Raw genomic sequence first — 19,141 nt, forward strand, 5'->3', positions numbered from 1 at the left:
TATTTTGAACAGAAATATTAATAATATTTAGGATTCTATAGAAAATGCTACAAATTGTATGCTATAGATTCACCAGGCTGCTGTAATCAACAAGTTAAACCTATTTGTCAAAATTGTAGTCCTCTGTTGTAAGTCACTTTGGTTAAAAGCATCTACTAAATGTAAATGATGTTTACGGATTCAAGTCAAATTATGATTACGGCTAAACATAACCATCACCACCTGAACACCATTCTCTTTGTTCATGTGGCAGCTACAACTCAGTTATAACAGCCAAACAAAATCTAAAGTTAATAATTTAAGGGTCAAGAGCCCAATTAAAGCAAACACTAATCACCATAATGGTGGCTTAAAATGAGATTTTCTCCATTAGTGATTCTGCTTGTTAACATCAGGTGTCTTCAGTAATGTTCAATCATCACACTTAATAACATAATTATCGAATTAATTTTAACACTCTTCAGTGTTCATTTAACACACATTTGAACACTTTAACTCTTTGAGTGTGGAGTCAAATAAACTCCCAGGAGAGTTAATTTAACACTGGAGTTTTTGCTGTGTAGGATAACATTCTTGCTTTAACACGTCACATTACAAGAACGTTTTACAAAATACACTCCGTCATCTCGGGCGTCAATGATATCCTCAAAACATTTTGTGAACGTTGATTTGATAATGTTCCTCCTTTGTTATTATGGAACATTGTATAATCTTTTATCTCAACAACTTTCCCAAAACATCCTCATAATGTTACAGTTAAAACTTTATATCTTAATTTACATTTAACCTTATAGAAACATTATTTGAATTGAGAAAACATCCTTAAAACATTCTTTGAACATTTCTTTAAAACATTAACCAAATAGGGAATGTTAGCCAATGTTCTGAGAACGTTTCCTGCTAGCTGGGCAGCAGTGGAGGTGTAAAGTTCTGGTGGAGGTGATGTTCTCGAAGTTAAGAGGAGAATATTATTGCCAGTATTAATTTAACATGTATTTTACATGCAATTTGACATATATGTAGTGCAGTGGGCCTTCAGTCTAGTTTATTCCCTCTTGCAACCAATCCCCTCCTTGGTTTTCAATAATTATAAAGTGGTAATGTTGTGGTTCTGTTAAAGTGTTGTGGAACAAGAAAAAGTGTCTGTGTTGTACAGTAGCCCATCTGTCAGGTCAGGATTTGCATAAAGGTTTAATGCAGTCCGTAGGCCTCTTATCAACTCAAAAAAAAAGAGGAAGTGAGACTAAGGGTTTTAGGAAAGATGATCTAATAAAGTCCCATCAAACTCAATAAATAAATAAATTTCAAGCATGTGTTCATTTGGCAGGAACTCGGAATCTGTGAACAATCCTGTCTGTGAAGAAATAAAAAGTTCCACTACTTGTGAAACAAAACAAAACACACGTCTTAAAGAAATACTTTGTAAATGTGAAGAACTTTGCATGTTCTTAACTCTTTCACTTCCTCTTTCTTTCTCCGTTTGGCTAATTCTCATGCTCTGAAGGATGCTGCTTCATTTGCCCTGTCCATTTTATGATGAGGTATTTTTTTGTTACAAAAAGTATTCTTGGAATAGTTTTAATCAAAGCTGGTTTTGAAGCAGCAAGTGGGGGTAAAATGTAAAGAGGAAGATAAAGAGTTCGTCTTCAAGGCTCATCTTATGGTAAACCGCTGATTCACGACATCGTTTCATCGCTGAAAAAATGGTAAGAGAATTTCTATGTTTGTAGTATATAACGTTACATTTTAAAAGTAAAAATAGGAATAATCCTTGTTATCTGCATGTGTTCATACTGTATGTTTAAAAAATGCAAATGTTCAGATGGTGCATTAATAAAATATCAGGTCTGGAGGTTATTCAATTTTTACTGATTTCTGAGATGAAAAATCTGTCAGTATTTATCAGTAGTATTTTCATTTGTTGACTATATTGATTAAATATCATTTTCATAATAATAAAAAAAACACACCAAAAAAAAAAAAAAGTTTTTTTCACTCAATTTTGACCTCATGGGTAATAAAAAAAAAAAAAAAATCCAAGTTATGTTTTACCCGGGAATATGGAAAAACGTTATCACCCCGGTTTCACAGATAAGGTCCCAGACTAAAATGCATGTTTGAACTGTTAAAACTGAAAGCAAATTGCACTGATAAATATGTCACTCAGTGCCATTGTTTTGTCTCAAGGTGCACACTGTTTTTTTTATTAAAGTTACTCAAATGTCCTAATGGAACTAAGGCCTAATCCTGGCATAATCTAAGCCCCGTCTGTAATACCGGGCCTATATTTCACAAAAAAATCTGGTTTTTAAAGACTGTTTTAATTTTTACATTTTTCTTTCATGAAAACTATCTCACAATAACCTGAACTTATTCTTGCCAAATTTCGTATGATTCACCTTCACAGAATTTAAATTAAGTGGCTGTGTATTGATTGTGTTGTAGGTTTTCCTGCTGGTGTCGGGCAGAATGGCTCCTCCTCTTCCTCTGATCTTCATGCTGCTCATGATTTCGGGTAAGTCAGAACTATTTCTGCTTTTCAACATCCTCAAGCACTACAGATGCAGTTAATTTGAATAAAGAAAATAATTTCAGATGTTTTCAGCGAAAAAGGTTGGGATGTGGGTGGTGATCGTGATGCTAAATTGTTCAAGATGATTTCTGTGTTTCAGGGGTTTCTAGTGATGATTGGGGTGTGAGTTACAGTCCTTCACACATCTGTGCACTAAACGACTCAACAGTTATAATGAGATGCACTTATACATACCCTACTGGATATCAGATCAAGAAAGTGTTCTGGACAAAAGGCCCAATACTAAGGGGTGTTGAGCTTCCAGATCTGTCTAATGACCCTGAATACAGTCAGAGGCTTCAGTATCTGGGAGATAAACAGCAGAACTGCACCGTCAGACTGAGTCATGTGACACTGAAGGATTCACACATGTACTATTTCAGATTCATCACTGATAAACCTGATGGAAAATGGAATGGTGTTCCAGGAGTGACTCTTACTGTCACAGGTGACTTTGATGAGGTTTATCTCTTCTTCTGTGCATTATGTTGAATAATAATCAGTGTATGACAGCAGCACTAGATATAATGTGTGTGTTGTGTTCAGATCTTCAGGTGGAGTCTCCTGAGAGAGTGACAGAGGGAGATTCAGTCAGTCTGACATGTAAAAGCAGCTGCGCTCTGACTGACAGAGCAACATTCATCTGGTACAGAAACTCACAGAAGATATTAACTGAGATTAAATTCAGTAACAAACTCTCCCTCAATCCAGTCAGAAGAGAGGATTCAGGCAGATATAGCTGTGCTGTAGACGGACACACTCACGTCTCTCCTGCTGTTGAGCTCAATGTCATGTGTGAGTGCAGATTCACTTGTTCTTTTTAAAATTAGGAGATTGTGTTTGAGTTCGAGATTTAAAGTTATCATTTTTGTCCCTTTTAGACCCTCCAAAGAGCGTCTCAGTGTCCATCAGACCATCGGGTGTAATAGTGGAGGGAGATTCAGTGACTCTGAACTGCATCAGTGACTCAAACCCTCCTGCAGAAATCCACTGGTTTAAAGGAAGAACGATTGTAGGATCTGGAAGAATCTTCAACATCTCAAAGATCAGCTCTGATGACAGTGGAGAATACAAGTGCAAGTCCATCAATGAACATGGAGAGAAATACTCTGATAATGTGACTTTAAACGTCATATGTGAGTTAATAATCATCTGCACATTGTTCAAAATCTTCAAATTCATAATTTTCTAACATTTATTTAGAATTTTCATTTTTGTCTGTTTTAGATCCTCCGAGGAGCGCCTCAGTGTCCATCAGTCCATCTGGTGTAATAGTGGAGGGAGATTCAGTGACTCTGAACTGCATCAGTGACTCAAACCCTCCTGCAGAAATCCACTGGTTTAAAGGAAGAACGATTGTAGGATCTGGAAGAATCTTCAACATCTCAAAGATCAGCTCTGATGACAGTGGAGAATACAAGTGCAAGTCCATCAATGAACATGGAGAGAAATACTCTGATGCTGTGACTTTAAACGTCATGTGTGAGTTAATAAATCATCTGCACATTGTTTAAAATTTCCAAACACATAATTTTGTAATAGTTATTGTGAATTAAAATTTGTGTCTGTTTTAGACCCACCCAGGAGCGTCTCAGTGTTGATAAATGGATCTGGTGAAATAGTGGAGGGAGATTCAGTGACTCTGAAGTGCATCAGTGACTCAAACCCTCCTGCTCTGAACTTCAGCTGGTTTAAGGAGAATGAAACCTCAGCTGTTGGATCTGGACAGAGTTTCAGTGCACTACAGAGTGGACGCTTCTACTGTCAGGCTCACAATCAACATGGATCTCAGAGATCAGACGCTGTAACTGTCACTGCACATGGTGTGTATCAGTCATTTTGTGATTGGACAAGCATTAATGCTACTGATGAAAAATATATTATGCACTTTTGCACTTATGTTACTTGGAAAGAAAAAAAAAAGGGGGGGGGGGGATCCGAAATTATAATAGCAATTGACAAGTTAATGTTAATGTTGTGAATGTATTTATCTCTAGCTCTAACAAGGAGGCTAAAGACTGCAGTCTTTAGTGTCAGTGGCTAGACTGCCTCTTGAGATCAGGAAAGTGAGGTTGACATGCACAGTTCCCACTAGCCTACGTCTGTTACACTCACCCCCCTAAACCTCACTCCCATCAGGGTCACGGCACCACTTTAGCCCCTCCAGTTCGGACCGCCCGTTATAAGTGAGATGAGAAACCAGTCCCGTCCACATAGGAGGCGGGCGCTCTAAAAAGGAGGCTTAAGGTTGCAGTCTCTGGAGAAAGGTCTTTATCATTGAATGTTTGAGAGAGAAAATAGCATCAAGTCAAAACATCCAGCTCTTAATTAAAGCTAAACAGGAGAAATGAAAACCCAGCATCAGTGCCACAGTCCCACCACATGAGGGAGTTGTTCTCATGGAGATCGGCTTTCCCAAGGAAAGTAATCCTGGCAGCACTGTAAATTCACTGTAAAATCAAAAACTGATTTGCCTCCGTTGGCAAAACAGGAACAGAACACATCAAAAACTAAACCAAATAAGACTACACTTGACATTGCACCGTTATCTCGGAAGGTGCGTCCCCATGCCGTAACAAACGGTCCAACTGAGGAAGGAAGGAGGGGGCTCTGGAAGATGATGTGGAACATGAGAGTAATGTAACCAGACAGGGGTAGGCAGAACAGTCCGTGGAGGAGTGGAGGGTGGGAGGAGCAGGAGTAGCCAAGCGGGGAACCAGAGTGCAGCCAGGAAGATGTCCCAGGGTGGAGTCGAGGGAGGGAGGAGCCAGGGTGGAGGCTTGGCTGTCAACACCAGGGGGACAATGGAAGGAGATGGAGCCAATGGAGGTGGAGCTAAAGATCCGATGAGTCCATGCAGCACTGAAGGCTCCGGAGATCAAGGCATCGATGAGAATTTTGAGGTAGAGCCAGAGGACTGAGGTGGAGCTGGTGGGCCTGAGGACCAAGACTGAGCCAGAGGGAAGACGGAGCCAGTCGAGGGGTGGAGAGATGGAGGCAGATGGAGGCTGGATTGAGGCAGAGGATGGCTCAAAAGTCCATGGCGCAGGCAGGACTATGTCTGACCAAGGCAGAGCCAAGGATGCCTGGTGGAGCTGTAGGGACGATGGTTTCTGGTGGAGCCGAGGGAGTAAGGAGCCAAGGCGGAACCGACGGACAGGTTGGCGGACTGAGGTGATGTAACAGGATCAGTGGCTGCAGGCAGAGCCAAGGGATCAACTTGCCTGGGCGATGCTGGAGAACTAAGGATTCGAGGCGAATCCACACAGTGCAGTGGTGTCAGAGAAGGAGCCGAGGGACTATTTTGAACCAGTGTGAACCCCGTCTCCGTCACACCAGGGACTGGTGTGAACCAGCAGAGGTGGGGCTGACAAACTGGCTGCTTTTGGAAAAGGAGTTGGGAGAGGGACGCTGACTGGGAACTCTGGTGACACGGGAGATTACAAGCAGGGCGAAACCAGCGGGACACAGGAGACTTCGTACTGGACGAGATCAGTGGGGATGGGAGAAACAGGAGGGAAACTCAAATTACTCTAAAAAACAGTAGGCAACGGTCAGCTGCAGCTCACCCTCAATAGCTGGAATATGGGCAGGGCCTTCCTCCATTCCTCATATTCAACTAGAATTCCCACGTCATCATACAATGTAGCCGGCTCACCCACCTTGTCAGACATTTCACGAAGCTCAGGCTCCGGGGCGATGTTTGGCTCAGTCTTTGATCCTTCTGGCTCTTTCATCGTTGCAGGCTCAGTCTCTTTGTCTGCGTTGGGCTCTAGTATGTCCTCCGTGCAGCGGGGCGATGGCTGGCTGTGAACTGGATCTGGAGTGGGGCTGGTGTCTTCCAGATGGTGAAGTCCGATCCACTGACTGCTCTTGTGCCGAATTTACTACCCTGACTGTTTGCTCTGCGTTTTTTACCTCACCCTATGAAAGTGGCAATATTTTGTCCGTGAGCTGGTTACTTTATTAACGAGACTGTCTATTTTTTAGCTAGTTGGCTAAAAATGAATCCCCAATTAATCACTGGTGGTCGCTGTTGGACGGTGCTACTTTACAAAATTGCTATTTGATTTTGTAATAATCATATTTTGTAGGATAATCTTGTTTTCTTTTGCTTTAAGGTACGAGAGGCTGTGCTGTATCGTGAATAAGTAACGGCTGAAGGGCGTTGTTAGACACGAAGCGGAGCGAAGGGGAGACGGAGGGGGTGCCGTCTCCCCTGCCTCAGTCACAAGATCTTTAACTATGTAGATAAACATGAGTGTGTTGAAATGCAGCCGTCCTCCTGCTGTACACTATGATTCATGGTTTGGTACTGTCCTTCTAGATAATGATAAAAACAACATCCTGTCACTTGTCTTGTTTTAGGACGAAAGTTTCTCTATGCATTTGCTGGGTTCGCTGGTGGATTGGGAGGTATGGTCTTCATTTTCATCATTGTGTTCATGTAAGTTCATTCTGTTTGAAAGCACATTAGTATATCAAGCTGACTTTTTTTATAAACAAAATAAACATTTTAGTTAATTCTTTATTACAGAATGAAAAAACACAAAGCTGAACACGTTAGTCAAGAGCAGGTAAATCAAATTATCAAATGAGCATTGAACAAATGCAAACACCAGCCTGTTATACTCAAAGCTTTTCTTTGATAAAAGTGTAACAAGTCATTTTCTCTCATTTTAGGATGATCTGTATGCCAACTTAACAGGCGGAGTATCAGCTCGTGATGGGGTTCAGTCTGAATCTGGTGCCACAAATCAAACCGATGCCCTGTATGCCTTAATTACCCTAAGCAATTTCAGTGGAGATCAGACTAAAGGAAAAGCTTCTGATTCTGAAGATCCAGATGAGGTCCAGTATGTAACTGTCTTGCATCCCATGAAGGAAGAGAGCGAAAGCTATTACGACAACATCAGAACATACCAGCCTGATGCTGCCATGAGGTGAGAAACAGAATCAGAAATAATCAGAGGCACTTTGAGCCTCACATTCAGTTTTAATTTAGCTCCTGTATTGGTTGAGATTGTATCTGTAAAGGTCATTGATGCCTTTATCTCTGAATATTTTGATTTCACAGATCTGATCAGATCGTGGAGGATCAATCGGTGATTTACAGCACAGTCAAATGACCAACAGATCAGTTTTGTGAATTTACAGTGCTGCCAGGATTACGTTTCCTGGGGAAGCCGATCTCCATGAGAACAACTCCCTCATGTGGTGGGACTGTGGCACTGATGCTGGGTTTTCATTTCTCCTGTTTAGCTTTAATTAAGAGCTGGATGTTTTGACTTAATGCTTTTTTCTCTCTCACGTATGCACTGGTTCTCTGATCGTGATTTTGTTAAGGCCTAAATTCTCAATCCAGTTTGTAAAAAATCTAGAAAAATGTTGTGTATAGAATTTTGATTCGTCAAATTTGTCTGTTCAAGATATTTTTTGTAACATAATTAATGAATGTATGTATTAAAATCTACATTCCTATTGTCTCAATCTGTCGGTCACATGGTTTCCATTTTTCACCAATTTTTCAGAAAATCCTTTAAAAATAATTAAATCTTCATCGGATTTGTTTGAAATTTGGCATGGTTCGTGCAGAGACCCTTCTGACAAAAATGTGCCAAGAGAAATTATTTGTCAAAACCTTTGGTGGAAATTAAATATTCTTTTTTTTTTAGCCAAAGCCCACCTCTATACTCTGTGAGCACATTTATCTTTAAAGGGTCATGAAACCCAATACTACATTTTCTGAGGTTTTAACAGAGTTATGTGTGTTGAACATCATAGAAGACAATGTTACCATCTGTTAGTTAGAGAGAAAAAATCCGACATCGAGGTAACTGTGCAGGTGATAACTTAGAGTTTTCTATTGTTACATGAAATTAATTATTTCAGACCTTTCAGGCCCATTTTTGTTATTCGAATCCATAAATAACTTCGTCTGCAGCGCGAGTCAGACTTAATTCTCGGTAACACTTTACAATAACATGAATAATCATGTACTAATACCTGAATTAATAATTACTTTACTATGAACTAATGATGAGTTAACTTAAGACATGTACTGATGAGGAACTAACCTTAACTACGACATGAGCCATAGGAATTCCTGCATGAATATACCATCTTAACTACACGTTACATGCTTGTTAATTAATGTATTAATTAACATTTCGGGGTTTTGTAAAGAAGTGGAAGAGCAGAGGTGCTGTGCCCGCATTTGGTTGAGAAGGAATGGTTGGAGGAAAATGGACATATTTTGTGGCCCAAAAGAAGAGCAAGAACACAAGACTAACATCCGACTGCATTATGATATAAAGACAGTAAACCAATCCATAAAATAAGCACATAAATAACCATCATCTGTGCTAACACTGATTTTAATTTTGAAAATCGCATCTGTTCATGAATATGTTAGTGTAGGTATTTCACTCTTGATGGCAGCAGTGGAATCACTTATAGTACTGATAAACATTGTTACTAATTGCAAATACATATTTTGCAGCTTTCGACTGGAATCATGTTTTTTGTACTGTCCCTATTCAAATAAATGTATAAATAAAAAATAAATAAAAATAATGAAATGAAAATGAATTTATTAAATAATCTTTTACATATGCAAGACTATAACAGCATGCCATGAATAGACACACATGTTTATAGTGACGCAAGCCTCGAAACTACCTGGAAATGAACAGTCACTGAAAAATGACTCATGTGTAGGCCTATGTGCAACAGGAAACAACCGTTACCATCAGTTTGCCTCTTATTGAGATTTCACCGCTTCTATTAATAATAGATCTGCGTAGGCCCTCGCATGTCAGCAGACTTTTATATTTTAAGACTTTAAGTAGTTTTTTTTCTATGTGTGTTTACTATGTGTCTTGTCTTGAAAGTGTTGGTATCTTGGATTGCAAATCGAAATAAAACCTGGAAATCAACAGGATGTTTTTAGGATTTTTAAAAATATAAAAGCCAGATAAAAAAACTTCTTAAATATAATATCTGTATGTCACTAATCAGAGGTAGAAAAGAGGAAATGACGCAGTTATGGTTATAAATAAGGCTGGTGGACTTGAGACCATTATTTCTCCTCAAGTGTCAGTTGGTTACTGCAGATGAGGTGTCCCGCTCTATGGTATGACCCGTTTATTATCTATTTTTGTTTTGTTTTGTTTGTTTGTTTGTTTGTTTGTTTTTGAATGATTCCATATGTGGTCTCATTGATGTCACATTGACAAAGACGGTCTTGCTTAATGATAAAGAACATAAATCGAGCATAATTTCTGCTCATATTGATTACCGGTATGCGTGTTGTCTGTCAATCTCATCTTGGACTGATGTGTTGTAGGTGTTGCTATGGTGATGTCAGTCAGAATGGCTCCTCTTCCTCTCATCTTTCTCCTCATGATTCAACGTGAGTCTCTAATGTTTTTCTGCAAGTTATGTTCAGTGCTTTGCTGACTTATGTTTCCATTTGTCATTCTTTAATACAGTAGAATGTTGTCCGTTGCTTAATGGTATTGAAAATGTTAATTTAGTTTGATTAATTATATTCAAAAAGGAATAATTATGATTTTCCTGCCTTTGGAGCAGAATAAGCATGAAGTACCATCTATGTCCATCTTTGTCTTTCCTCATTAATGTAATGCTAAAATATCATTGTTAATTGGCTTTTCTGGGCAAATATTATTTTATTATATTAATTATAGCATAATATCTAAATAATTATTAATATGAATCATTTTTTTATATTTTCATCTTTAGACAGTCTGAGTATTTTCACTTCCATTTTCATACTTCTGTCTCAGATGTTAAATTATGCTTTTCCTCAACAAACATGAGACATTTAAAGCAAATATATTCTATTAGAAACTGCTGCTTTGTTTATTATAAATAAACAAATAAACTGTTGTTTTTCAGGAGTTTTCAGTGATCGTGATGGTTGGAATGTGAGTTACAGTCCTTCACACATCTGTGCACTAAACGACTCAACAGTGATAATGAACTGCACTTATACATACCCTACTGGACATCAGATCAAGGAAGTGTTCTGGACCAAAAAACGTGTAGATCCTCCAGATCTGTCTAATGACCCTGAATACAGTCAGAGGCTTCAGTATCTGGGAGATAAACAGCAGAACTGCACCGTCAGACTGAGTCATGTGACACTGAAGGATTCACACAATTACTATTTCAGATTCATCACTGATAAACCTGGTGGAAGATGGATTGGTGATCCAGGAGTGACTCTTACTGTCACAGGTGACTTTGATGAGGTTTATCTCTTCTTCTGTGCATTATGTTGAATAATAATCAGTGTATGACAGCAGCACTAGATATAATGTGTGTGTTGTGTTCAGATCTTCAGGTGGAGTCTCCTGAGAGAGTGACAGAGGGAGATTCAGTCAGTCTGACATGTAAAAGCAGCTGCGCTCTGACTGACAGAGCAACATTCATCTGGTACAGAAACTCACAGCCATTAACTGAGAGAAGAGACAGAAACAATGAACTCCTGCTGCAGTCAGTCAGAAGAGAGGATTCAGGCAGATATAGCTGTGCTGTAGACGGACACACTCACGTCTCTTCTGCTGTTCAGCTCAATGTCACGTGTGAGTGCAGATTTTGTCATTATTTGAACAAATAAAAATGATGTAATGTGTAAATCTCAAACATTATTTCATGATTAGCACATCACCTGTGACACTTTATAAACATTATTTCCACATCCCACCTACTATTTTCTAGCATCACCAAATGACATCTAAGGGTATTGTGTTTACAGTTTAATAATTATAGACAATGGTTATACCTCCCCACCTAAAAGAGGCGGCAAGCTGAGGATCGTGCTCAAAAACAACATGTATGGCAGCCACTGGAAGAACAGTTTGGTCTGTTGTATGTGAACTTTCAGATACACAGTATCACACATGCATAGTGTGAGAAATGATTCAAATGAAACACCTCCTGATTGATTTCATGTTGGTACTTAGCCATCCCTGCAATACAGAAATGTACAGTTTTGGGTTTTAGACAATCGCTTTTCCTTTCCCACTATCAAACCCTAATATGAGGCTGCTTCCACTAGCTAGACGCCACATTGTCCTCCCCAGATTCCCTCTTTTTTCTACTCTCCTCGGTCCTCTCCATGCTCCAGGGGCCGACCCAAACGAAAGGTTGCCTCTACAAGCAACCTCGGCCCGGTCTTACTAATACCTGAATTAGGTATTATAATACCCCCCCCAACCCCCCCAACCCTTTCACTCTGTTCTCTGCAATGCCGATGCCCATCCCACTGAATGCTACAGCATTGGAACCACCCCCATGTTGCCAGCAACATCAGAACACAGATCCGCACAGAAATTCAGGCAACTGGCTCCAGAATCCCAATCCCAACCCCAGTACCTCACTATTCAGAGCTGATATTTCCATAAACCACCCCCCCCCCCCCCCCATTGACGCCTCTCTCAATTCCATTCTTCAAGCCGTCTCCCCTAGAACCCTCCAATCATATTTAACCACATGGAAGTGTTTTAGGTCTTTCCACTTCACATTCAACCTGCTTTTTCTCACGATTTTTCTCTGCTCACCATGCTTGCACTGCCGCAGCAGTGTTATCTCCTCCTCTCCTGTGGGAACTCTGTTTCTCCACCCAACTTACTTCCACTGCCACAGCAGTGTTATCTCTTCCGCTCCTACTGAATTTCAATTCAGTGTCCAACTTACTCATTGGATACTTGGAAAGCAAGTTGAAAAACAAGCTAGTTTTCACAGCCACAGCTGTGTCATCTACTCCGCTCCCGCAGGAGCTCCATTTCTCCGTCCAACTGGCTCATTGAATAGTTGGAAAGCAAGTTGGAAAAACAAGTTATTTCCACTGCTGTAGTAGTATCATCTCCTCTGCTGCCACAGGAGCTCACCCAGACTGCAACATTGTGTCGGCCCAACAATAATGCCACAACAACCAAACTCCGGTCCAATGCAAGAAGTCCTCCCGATCCAGCACCACACCATCAGCTTTGCACTCCACAAGTTTATGAGGGGGTTATCAACGGCTGTCCTGCGTTTTCTTTGCAACTTTTTTAGGGGAGTACTCTGGGTTCTGGAACACTTTCCTCGGACAGCATGCCCAAATATGTACTCTATCTAACTTATTTGTAAATGTGAACTTGTGAAATTATGTTTCATTAACAAAGTTCGGGAGGAGCACGTTCAAATTATCTATCCAATCAACATGAGAAGAGAGAGAGAGGCCTATATGCACACTGTCGACTCACCTACATTCCTCGACAGTTTTTCAGCATCCCTCCACCACCCGACTCCTCACTCTTGGCTTGTTCCTATCACAGGCAGGAATATGGGAGAGTTCTCTGGTTTCCGGCCCGAAGCCCTCTCCTCGGACAGCACGCCAAATACGCAAATACCATTTACTCAATCTGACTTAATTGTAAGTTTGTACTCGTGAATTCCTTAAGGAATGAATGCACTTCAGCTACTGTATGTTCGTTATTCTTTCTAATGTGTCAGGGGAATGTCCTTAGATGCGCTTGAACCGTCCTCCTGGCCATGTTGAACATCCATCCATCCATCCATCTTCTTCCGCTTATCCGGGCCGGGTCGCGGGGGCAGCAGTCTAAGCAGAGATGCCTAGACTTCCCTCTCCCTAGACACTTCCTCCAGCTCTTCCGGGGGGACACCGAGGCGTTCCCAGGCCAGCCGGGAGACATAGTCCCTCTAGCATGTCCTAGGTCTTCCCCGGGGTCTCCTCCCAGTGGGACGTGCCCGGAACACCTTCCCGGGAAGGCGTCCAGGAGGCATCCGAAACAGATTGGAGGAGCAGTGGCTCTACTCTGAGCTCCTCCAGAGTGACCGAGCTCCTCCCCCTATCTGTAAGGGATCGCCCAGCCACCCTCCAGAGAAAGCTCATTTCGGCGCCTGTATCCGGGATCTAGTCCTTTCGGTCATGACCCACAGCTCATGACCATAGGTCAGAGTAGGAACGTAGATTGACCGGTAAATCGAGAGCTTCGCCTTGTGGCTCAGCTCTTTCTTCACCACGACAGACAGACCGGTACATCGACCGCATTACTGCAGAAGCTGCACCGATCCGTCTGTCAATCTCCCGTTCCATCCTTCCCTCACTCGTGAACAAGACCCCAAGATACTTAAACTCCTCCACTTGAGGCAGGAACTCTCCACCAACCTGAAGTGGGTTCAACCATGTTGAACAAGTGCGAAAAATGGTAAAAACTTGCTGCTTGACTGTGCTCAATATTGGGTTCTGATTGGTCAATCGTTGTTACTTATATTTTGTTAATTATCATATAGAGAATTTTCTAATTTAATTTACATGATAAGTCTTACATAATATACAACAATGTTAATCAAATGGGGATGGTGGTTTTACAGAGGGAATTTTTTTAATATATATATACATTTACAAATGTTGTAATACACTTAAGTGCTCGATTTGAGGTGGATGCGTCCACCCCCCATCCACCCGCCGCATCCACCTCAAATCGAGCCCTGAGTGTAACCTAACAGCAACCAAAATGCAATGTTGTGAAAACAGAGTATCCTGAGTTGGTGCTATTGATGTTAACAAGACATTATCTAAATATACTGTAGTCTGTGATCAAAGACAATGTTGCTTAGTTTATTTTATGCAATTTTTGATTTTCATTTTTAGACCCACCAAAGAGCGCCTCAGTGTCCATCAGTCCATCTGGTGTAATAGTGGAGGGAGATTCAGTGACTCTGAACTGCACCAGTGACTCAAACCCTCCTGCTGAAATCCGCTGGTTTAAAGGAAGAACGATTGTAGGATCTGGAAGAATCTACAGCATCTCAAAGATCAGCTCTGATGACAGTGGAGAATACAAGTGCAAGTCCATCAATGAACATGGAGAGAAATACTCTAATGCTGTGACTTTAAACGTCATGTGTGAGTTTTTTTTAAATATATATATATATACATATACATATATTTTGACAAGACATCCGCTAAACATCTGTGATCAAACAGATAATAAAATAAAAGTTTATATAAATTGGTACAGTCTCATTTATACGTTTTTGTATGGCCTGCTCATGGGTCAGGTTTAGGGGTGCATATTCCTGCTTATTTTTGTTGCAAAGCTTCTTTTTTTTTACGAATCACATCATAAAATTCGTACTATTTCTCATGAGATCGGGCTGTGAAATTTATTTTGTTGATTAATAATTTCCCCTTTTTCATGATAGATCCTCCCAGAAACGTCTCAGTGTTAATGCGTGGATCTGGTGTAATAGTGGAGGGAGATTCAGTGACTCTGAACTGCATCAGTGACTCAAACCCTCCTGCTCTGAACTTCAGCTGGTTTAAGGAGAATGAAACCTCAGCTGTTGGATCTGGACAGAGTTTCAGTGCACTACAGAGTGGACGCTTCTACTGTCAGGCTCACAATCAACATGGATCTCAGAGATCAGACGCTGTAACCGTCACAGTCACTGTCAAAGGTAAAATAATTTAAATATTTGAGCAGAATTTTTGAGAAAAAAAAAATTATGGTACAAGTTTTGAACAGCAAAAGTGCTGTTTGTGACCAAGCGGCAAACTTCCGGTCTCTCACTTAAATCCAACACGGAAGTGAGTTAAACTGCAATTCATCGACTGGCCACTAGAGACAGCCTCCAAAAGAGACTCAATCCCATAGACCCCCATGTTAAAATGCCCAACCTTACATCAGATCAAAAACATGTTTACAGCCTGGTGCAAAAAAAATGTGGTTTTGGTCTATATAGCTAATTTTGCCCTTCATGACAATTGTGAGGGGGGTGAATTTTTGTATAACTCATCTGTTTAAATTATATTAAGCCTTAAAGTTCTGCATAATTAAGGGCGTGGCCACTTGAGTGACAGGTGGATTGCCGCTGATGTCACTACTAGCTGTTTGTCTGCTGTCTGTTAGCGTCACGTCACCTCAGCTAATCTGCCTCGCTGCCCATTTTCGTTTATGTGACACGCTGCCAAGATGGCGACGGCCGGCTCCGCCCACTCTGGGCTTTCCAGTACGCTCTTCTGAAACCTACGGGTGACGTCACGGACACTACAAGACTACATCCATTGTTTTATTCAGTCTATGGTTGTGACATGACATAATATAGAGATTGGATCTGTAGTAGAAAATTGCTGCTCTCTGAGACAAAATCAAAATTCAAATATCAACAATGTAACTTGAAAGTAAAACTGACTTGTGCATTATAGTTTAAGCAGTTAATTTCACTTAATGAATTGAAATTGAAATTTTTTTCAAGTGCATACATTTTTTTTTTTTTTATTATTAATTTATTTCGTCATCCAAAGACCTGCCAGAATACACTGGCTTGCGTAATATATTTTTAAATGCAAGGCTTCACTGAACATTTTCTGATTTCTTCATCAAATACATTTCTGCACAATGTTCCCATTTTTTCCAGGGTTTTTTTCAGGAATGCCTTACATAGTTATTGGGATCGCAGCCGGATGTGCAGTTTTATTTCTTGTCTGCATCATCATGTTCAAGAGGTGAGAATTAATTACTTACTTTTTTTTTATTAAAACACGTTGGGGTAATTATTAATAATTATTATTGTGTGTATGTGTTTACATGATTATCTCTGCTACAGGAAGAGAAAATGTGGTGGAGTGTCGAACGTCAAGCAGAATCAGGTCAGAACATAGAGTTATCCATCTGAAAATAATAATAATTAAGAATCAGGTATTTTCTGCTTCGATATCAAATATATTTATAATTATTGTATGTGATACCAGCATGTAAACAATGAAGAAAATGCTACAGTTTACAGAAACAGAAAGGTCTTCGCTCATTTTAGATGATCTATAGTTAAAGGAGAACTCCGGCGCAAAATGAACCTTTGGTCTAATAAAACATTGGTACCTAGTGAACCGTTCTGTGAGATTTGTTTTCATGACAATCGATTGAAAGATTTTTATCTCTAAAAACTGTTTAGCGTATAACGCTAGTAATGGGGGTTTTACATTTAATAAGTAAAAAGAAATCGCTAGTTTATACCACTAACAAGGCTCAAAATAGCCCCACACGAACACAGTAACATAATGAGGGTCCCTACATGCAAAACGAAGCATTGAGAACTTTGTAAGTGTACAGACCGTTTAATAAGAAGATAAAGATAAAGACAGTCCACTTCGTGTATACAGACAGGAGCCATCTTTGGAAAACAGACTCGACTAATCAAACCACGAACGACGTGCTAAGTGAGCTGAACTGTATGAATAGCATTCATGGTTTGATTAGTCGAGACTGTTTTCCAAAGATGGCTCCTGTCTGTATACACGAAGTGACATACAATTATGACATACAATTTGTATATGTCATTTAATAGGGTACACAAATAGTTCAATTTTCTGAAAGGTTTTGATGTCTTTCTCCAGGTCAGAACAGATCAGACGGCAGGAAGAACTGAATCCACAGATTCTGGGAAGATCAAGTACGCAACTATCCAACACATCGGGAACAATGAAGCCAAGTATGAAAATCTGAGAACGCTCCATCATGACCCTGCTGTGAGGTGAGATTTCCTCATTTGATTTTCAAACTTATTTTTATGTTACATAACTTGCATGATCTGGTTCTCATTCTGACCGACTCCTGCAGTTCTTTTGGTGGATCTATAATGGTCATTCACACTTTATCTCTGATTATGTTGATCCACAGATGCGGTGCTGTGAAGGATAATTTGGTGATTTACAGCTCGATCAAATGATCCAGGATCCGTCAAATGGACTGAAAATGAAGCTGTAAACGGTCACTTTGTCATCCATTTACTGCAGCTTTTTTTCAAATGTTATAATAGTGATTTAAATGCGTGTCACATCAGGAGCATTACACTAGTTAAGTCATTTATTCTGCTTCACTGTTGGCCGCCTGTAGGAAAGTTCTGGTCAGATGTACCAATACCACAGACTAAAATCAACCAAAAAATGTCCATGTTGGTTATTTACATCAGTGTATCTATTCTTTGTAAGACTGTGGTTTGGCACATCTGTGTGGGAAGTTACAGAATAATCGACGGGCTGAAATTAAACGCCTGTCGAAACTTTTCTGTAAATAGCATGTTTTGTAATATTTCCATAGTTTTGTAATTTTCCATGAATTGCAGTCTATGTTATTTTGTCATCTTGTGCATTAGTCACTCTTCGGTGAGCATCAGACATATTTGTGTCTGTATCTTCCCTCTATTTATAAATGTAAAATCTTGCTTTGACACACACATATATATTCATGCATGTTTTGTGTATCTGTATATTTTAACATTTAAATAAAGATTACGTAATAAAATGTTGTTGTTTTTTTTATATATATGTAATTGTGTGTTTTAGGTGAAGTCCTATAGTGACACATGTCTGACATTGGAAATATATTGTAGTACACATCAAAATAACATCTGGAGGACAGTAAATGTGATAATTTTTTTATGCTGAATGTTGATATGTTTTTGTCCTTGACAATAACATGCAAGTTTCACCTTGTAAAGAACAGAAAACTCTACTGCACATGTGCATAGAAAAAGCGCACAATTGCAGTAAAGTCAGATGGATTCTGATTGGCTGTCAACTCTTTGAAATTATGACATACAATTTGTATATGTCAATTTAATAGGGAAAACAACCAATAGCCACCATACTTCCCCAGTTGATTGATTACATTAAGCATTGCTACGATTTTTTGTAGTACAAGTTTTCTGATATTTAGTTTAAATATGCAAATGAGGCATTCTATTATAGGACTACTTTGCATAAAAGTTCATTAAAGAAATCTGAAAATTGAATAAAGCCAGATTAAAAATTCAGATTTTATTTTGTTGACATATAAGTTAAAAGTTTTTACAGAAGGGATTTTTATATCTCTTTTTTTCACTCGGAAAATAGTCTCAACAGCCAAAGAATAATACATTTTTAAAAGAATAAAATGTTGTAAATTACACATGAACAAACCCCTTTATCTAAAAACCTTCAGAATAGATAAGAATACCGTAAACTGTAAAGTTTGGTGTAGCCCATGTATGAGATTTCTGGCTCGGCGCAGGAGAAAAACTAATTTTGAGAAAACCGATTTAAAGATATAATGTAATTTGAAATCTACAGACGTAAACAGAAAAAGTCAAATAAAAGTATATTTTGATGCTTTCTTTCCACAAGTCTGAAAAACAACACATTAGGAAAAGCCAAATAGCCCAAAATCTCAAATTGACCAGTGCGTGAAAAAAAACAATGTTTTTGCTCTTACCTTTAGTCATAATTTAACAAATACCAATTTTATATCATAATTGTAATGACTCAACATTTTATGTCATAATTATTTATGATTTACAAAATCATGTTTTGTTGTTATGTGGCAAAACTGGGCTTCCACACATTACCTATATCATCCACCAGGGCGCGCTATATTCTAAGAGTGGGATTGTTTTGCATGTAGTGTTTAGTTTCTCTCTGCTCAGCTCTTCTTCAGCTGACCGCAGGCCACACATATGTTGCTGATGACCTGAGGTCTCACTGACCCCTGACTGCAG

General features: G+C 39.5%; 1 protein-coding gene across 1 annotated transcript; it reads left to right on the forward strand.

Moving 5' to 3' along the window:
• The first annotated feature begins 1,449 nt into the window (after positions 1-1,449).
• Positions 1,450-17,425, forward strand: LOC130105850 (B-cell receptor CD22-like). Its single transcript, XM_056272052.1, has 10 exons — positions 1,450-1,706; positions 2,446-2,515; positions 2,673-3,020; positions 3,119-3,367; positions 3,800-4,054; positions 4,147-4,395; positions 16,028-16,115; positions 16,217-16,259; positions 17,004-17,140; positions 17,287-17,425. The coding sequence occupies exons 1-10, from the start codon at positions 1,704-1,706 to the stop codon at positions 17,333-17,335; spliced, it is 1,491 nt and encodes a 496-aa protein (XP_056128027.1). The 5' UTR covers positions 1,450-1,703; the 3' UTR covers positions 17,336-17,425.
• The last annotated feature ends 1,716 nt before the right edge of the window (positions 17,426-19,141 follow it).

The sequence above is a fragment of the Rhinichthys klamathensis genome, unplaced genomic scaffold (assembly GCF_029890125.1).
Source record: "Rhinichthys klamathensis goyatoka isolate OS25496 unplaced genomic scaffold, OSU_Roscu_1.1 h1tg000330l_1, whole genome shotgun sequence".
NCBI classification, from domain to species: Eukaryota; Metazoa; Chordata; class Actinopteri; order Cypriniformes; family Leuciscidae; genus Rhinichthys; species Rhinichthys klamathensis.

Excerpts from the sequence above, each read along its gene's own strand:
- LOC130105850 (XM_056272052.1), top strand. Across the intron at positions 3,021-3,118 it reads AGTGACTCTTACTGTCACAG|ATCTTCAGGTGGAGTCTCCT; the intron begins GTGACTTTGATG and ends TGTTGTGTTCAG. Across the intron at positions 17,141-17,286 it reads CATCATGACCCTGCTGTGAG|ATGCGGTGCTGTGAAGGATA; the intron begins GTGAGATTTCCT and ends GTTGATCCACAG.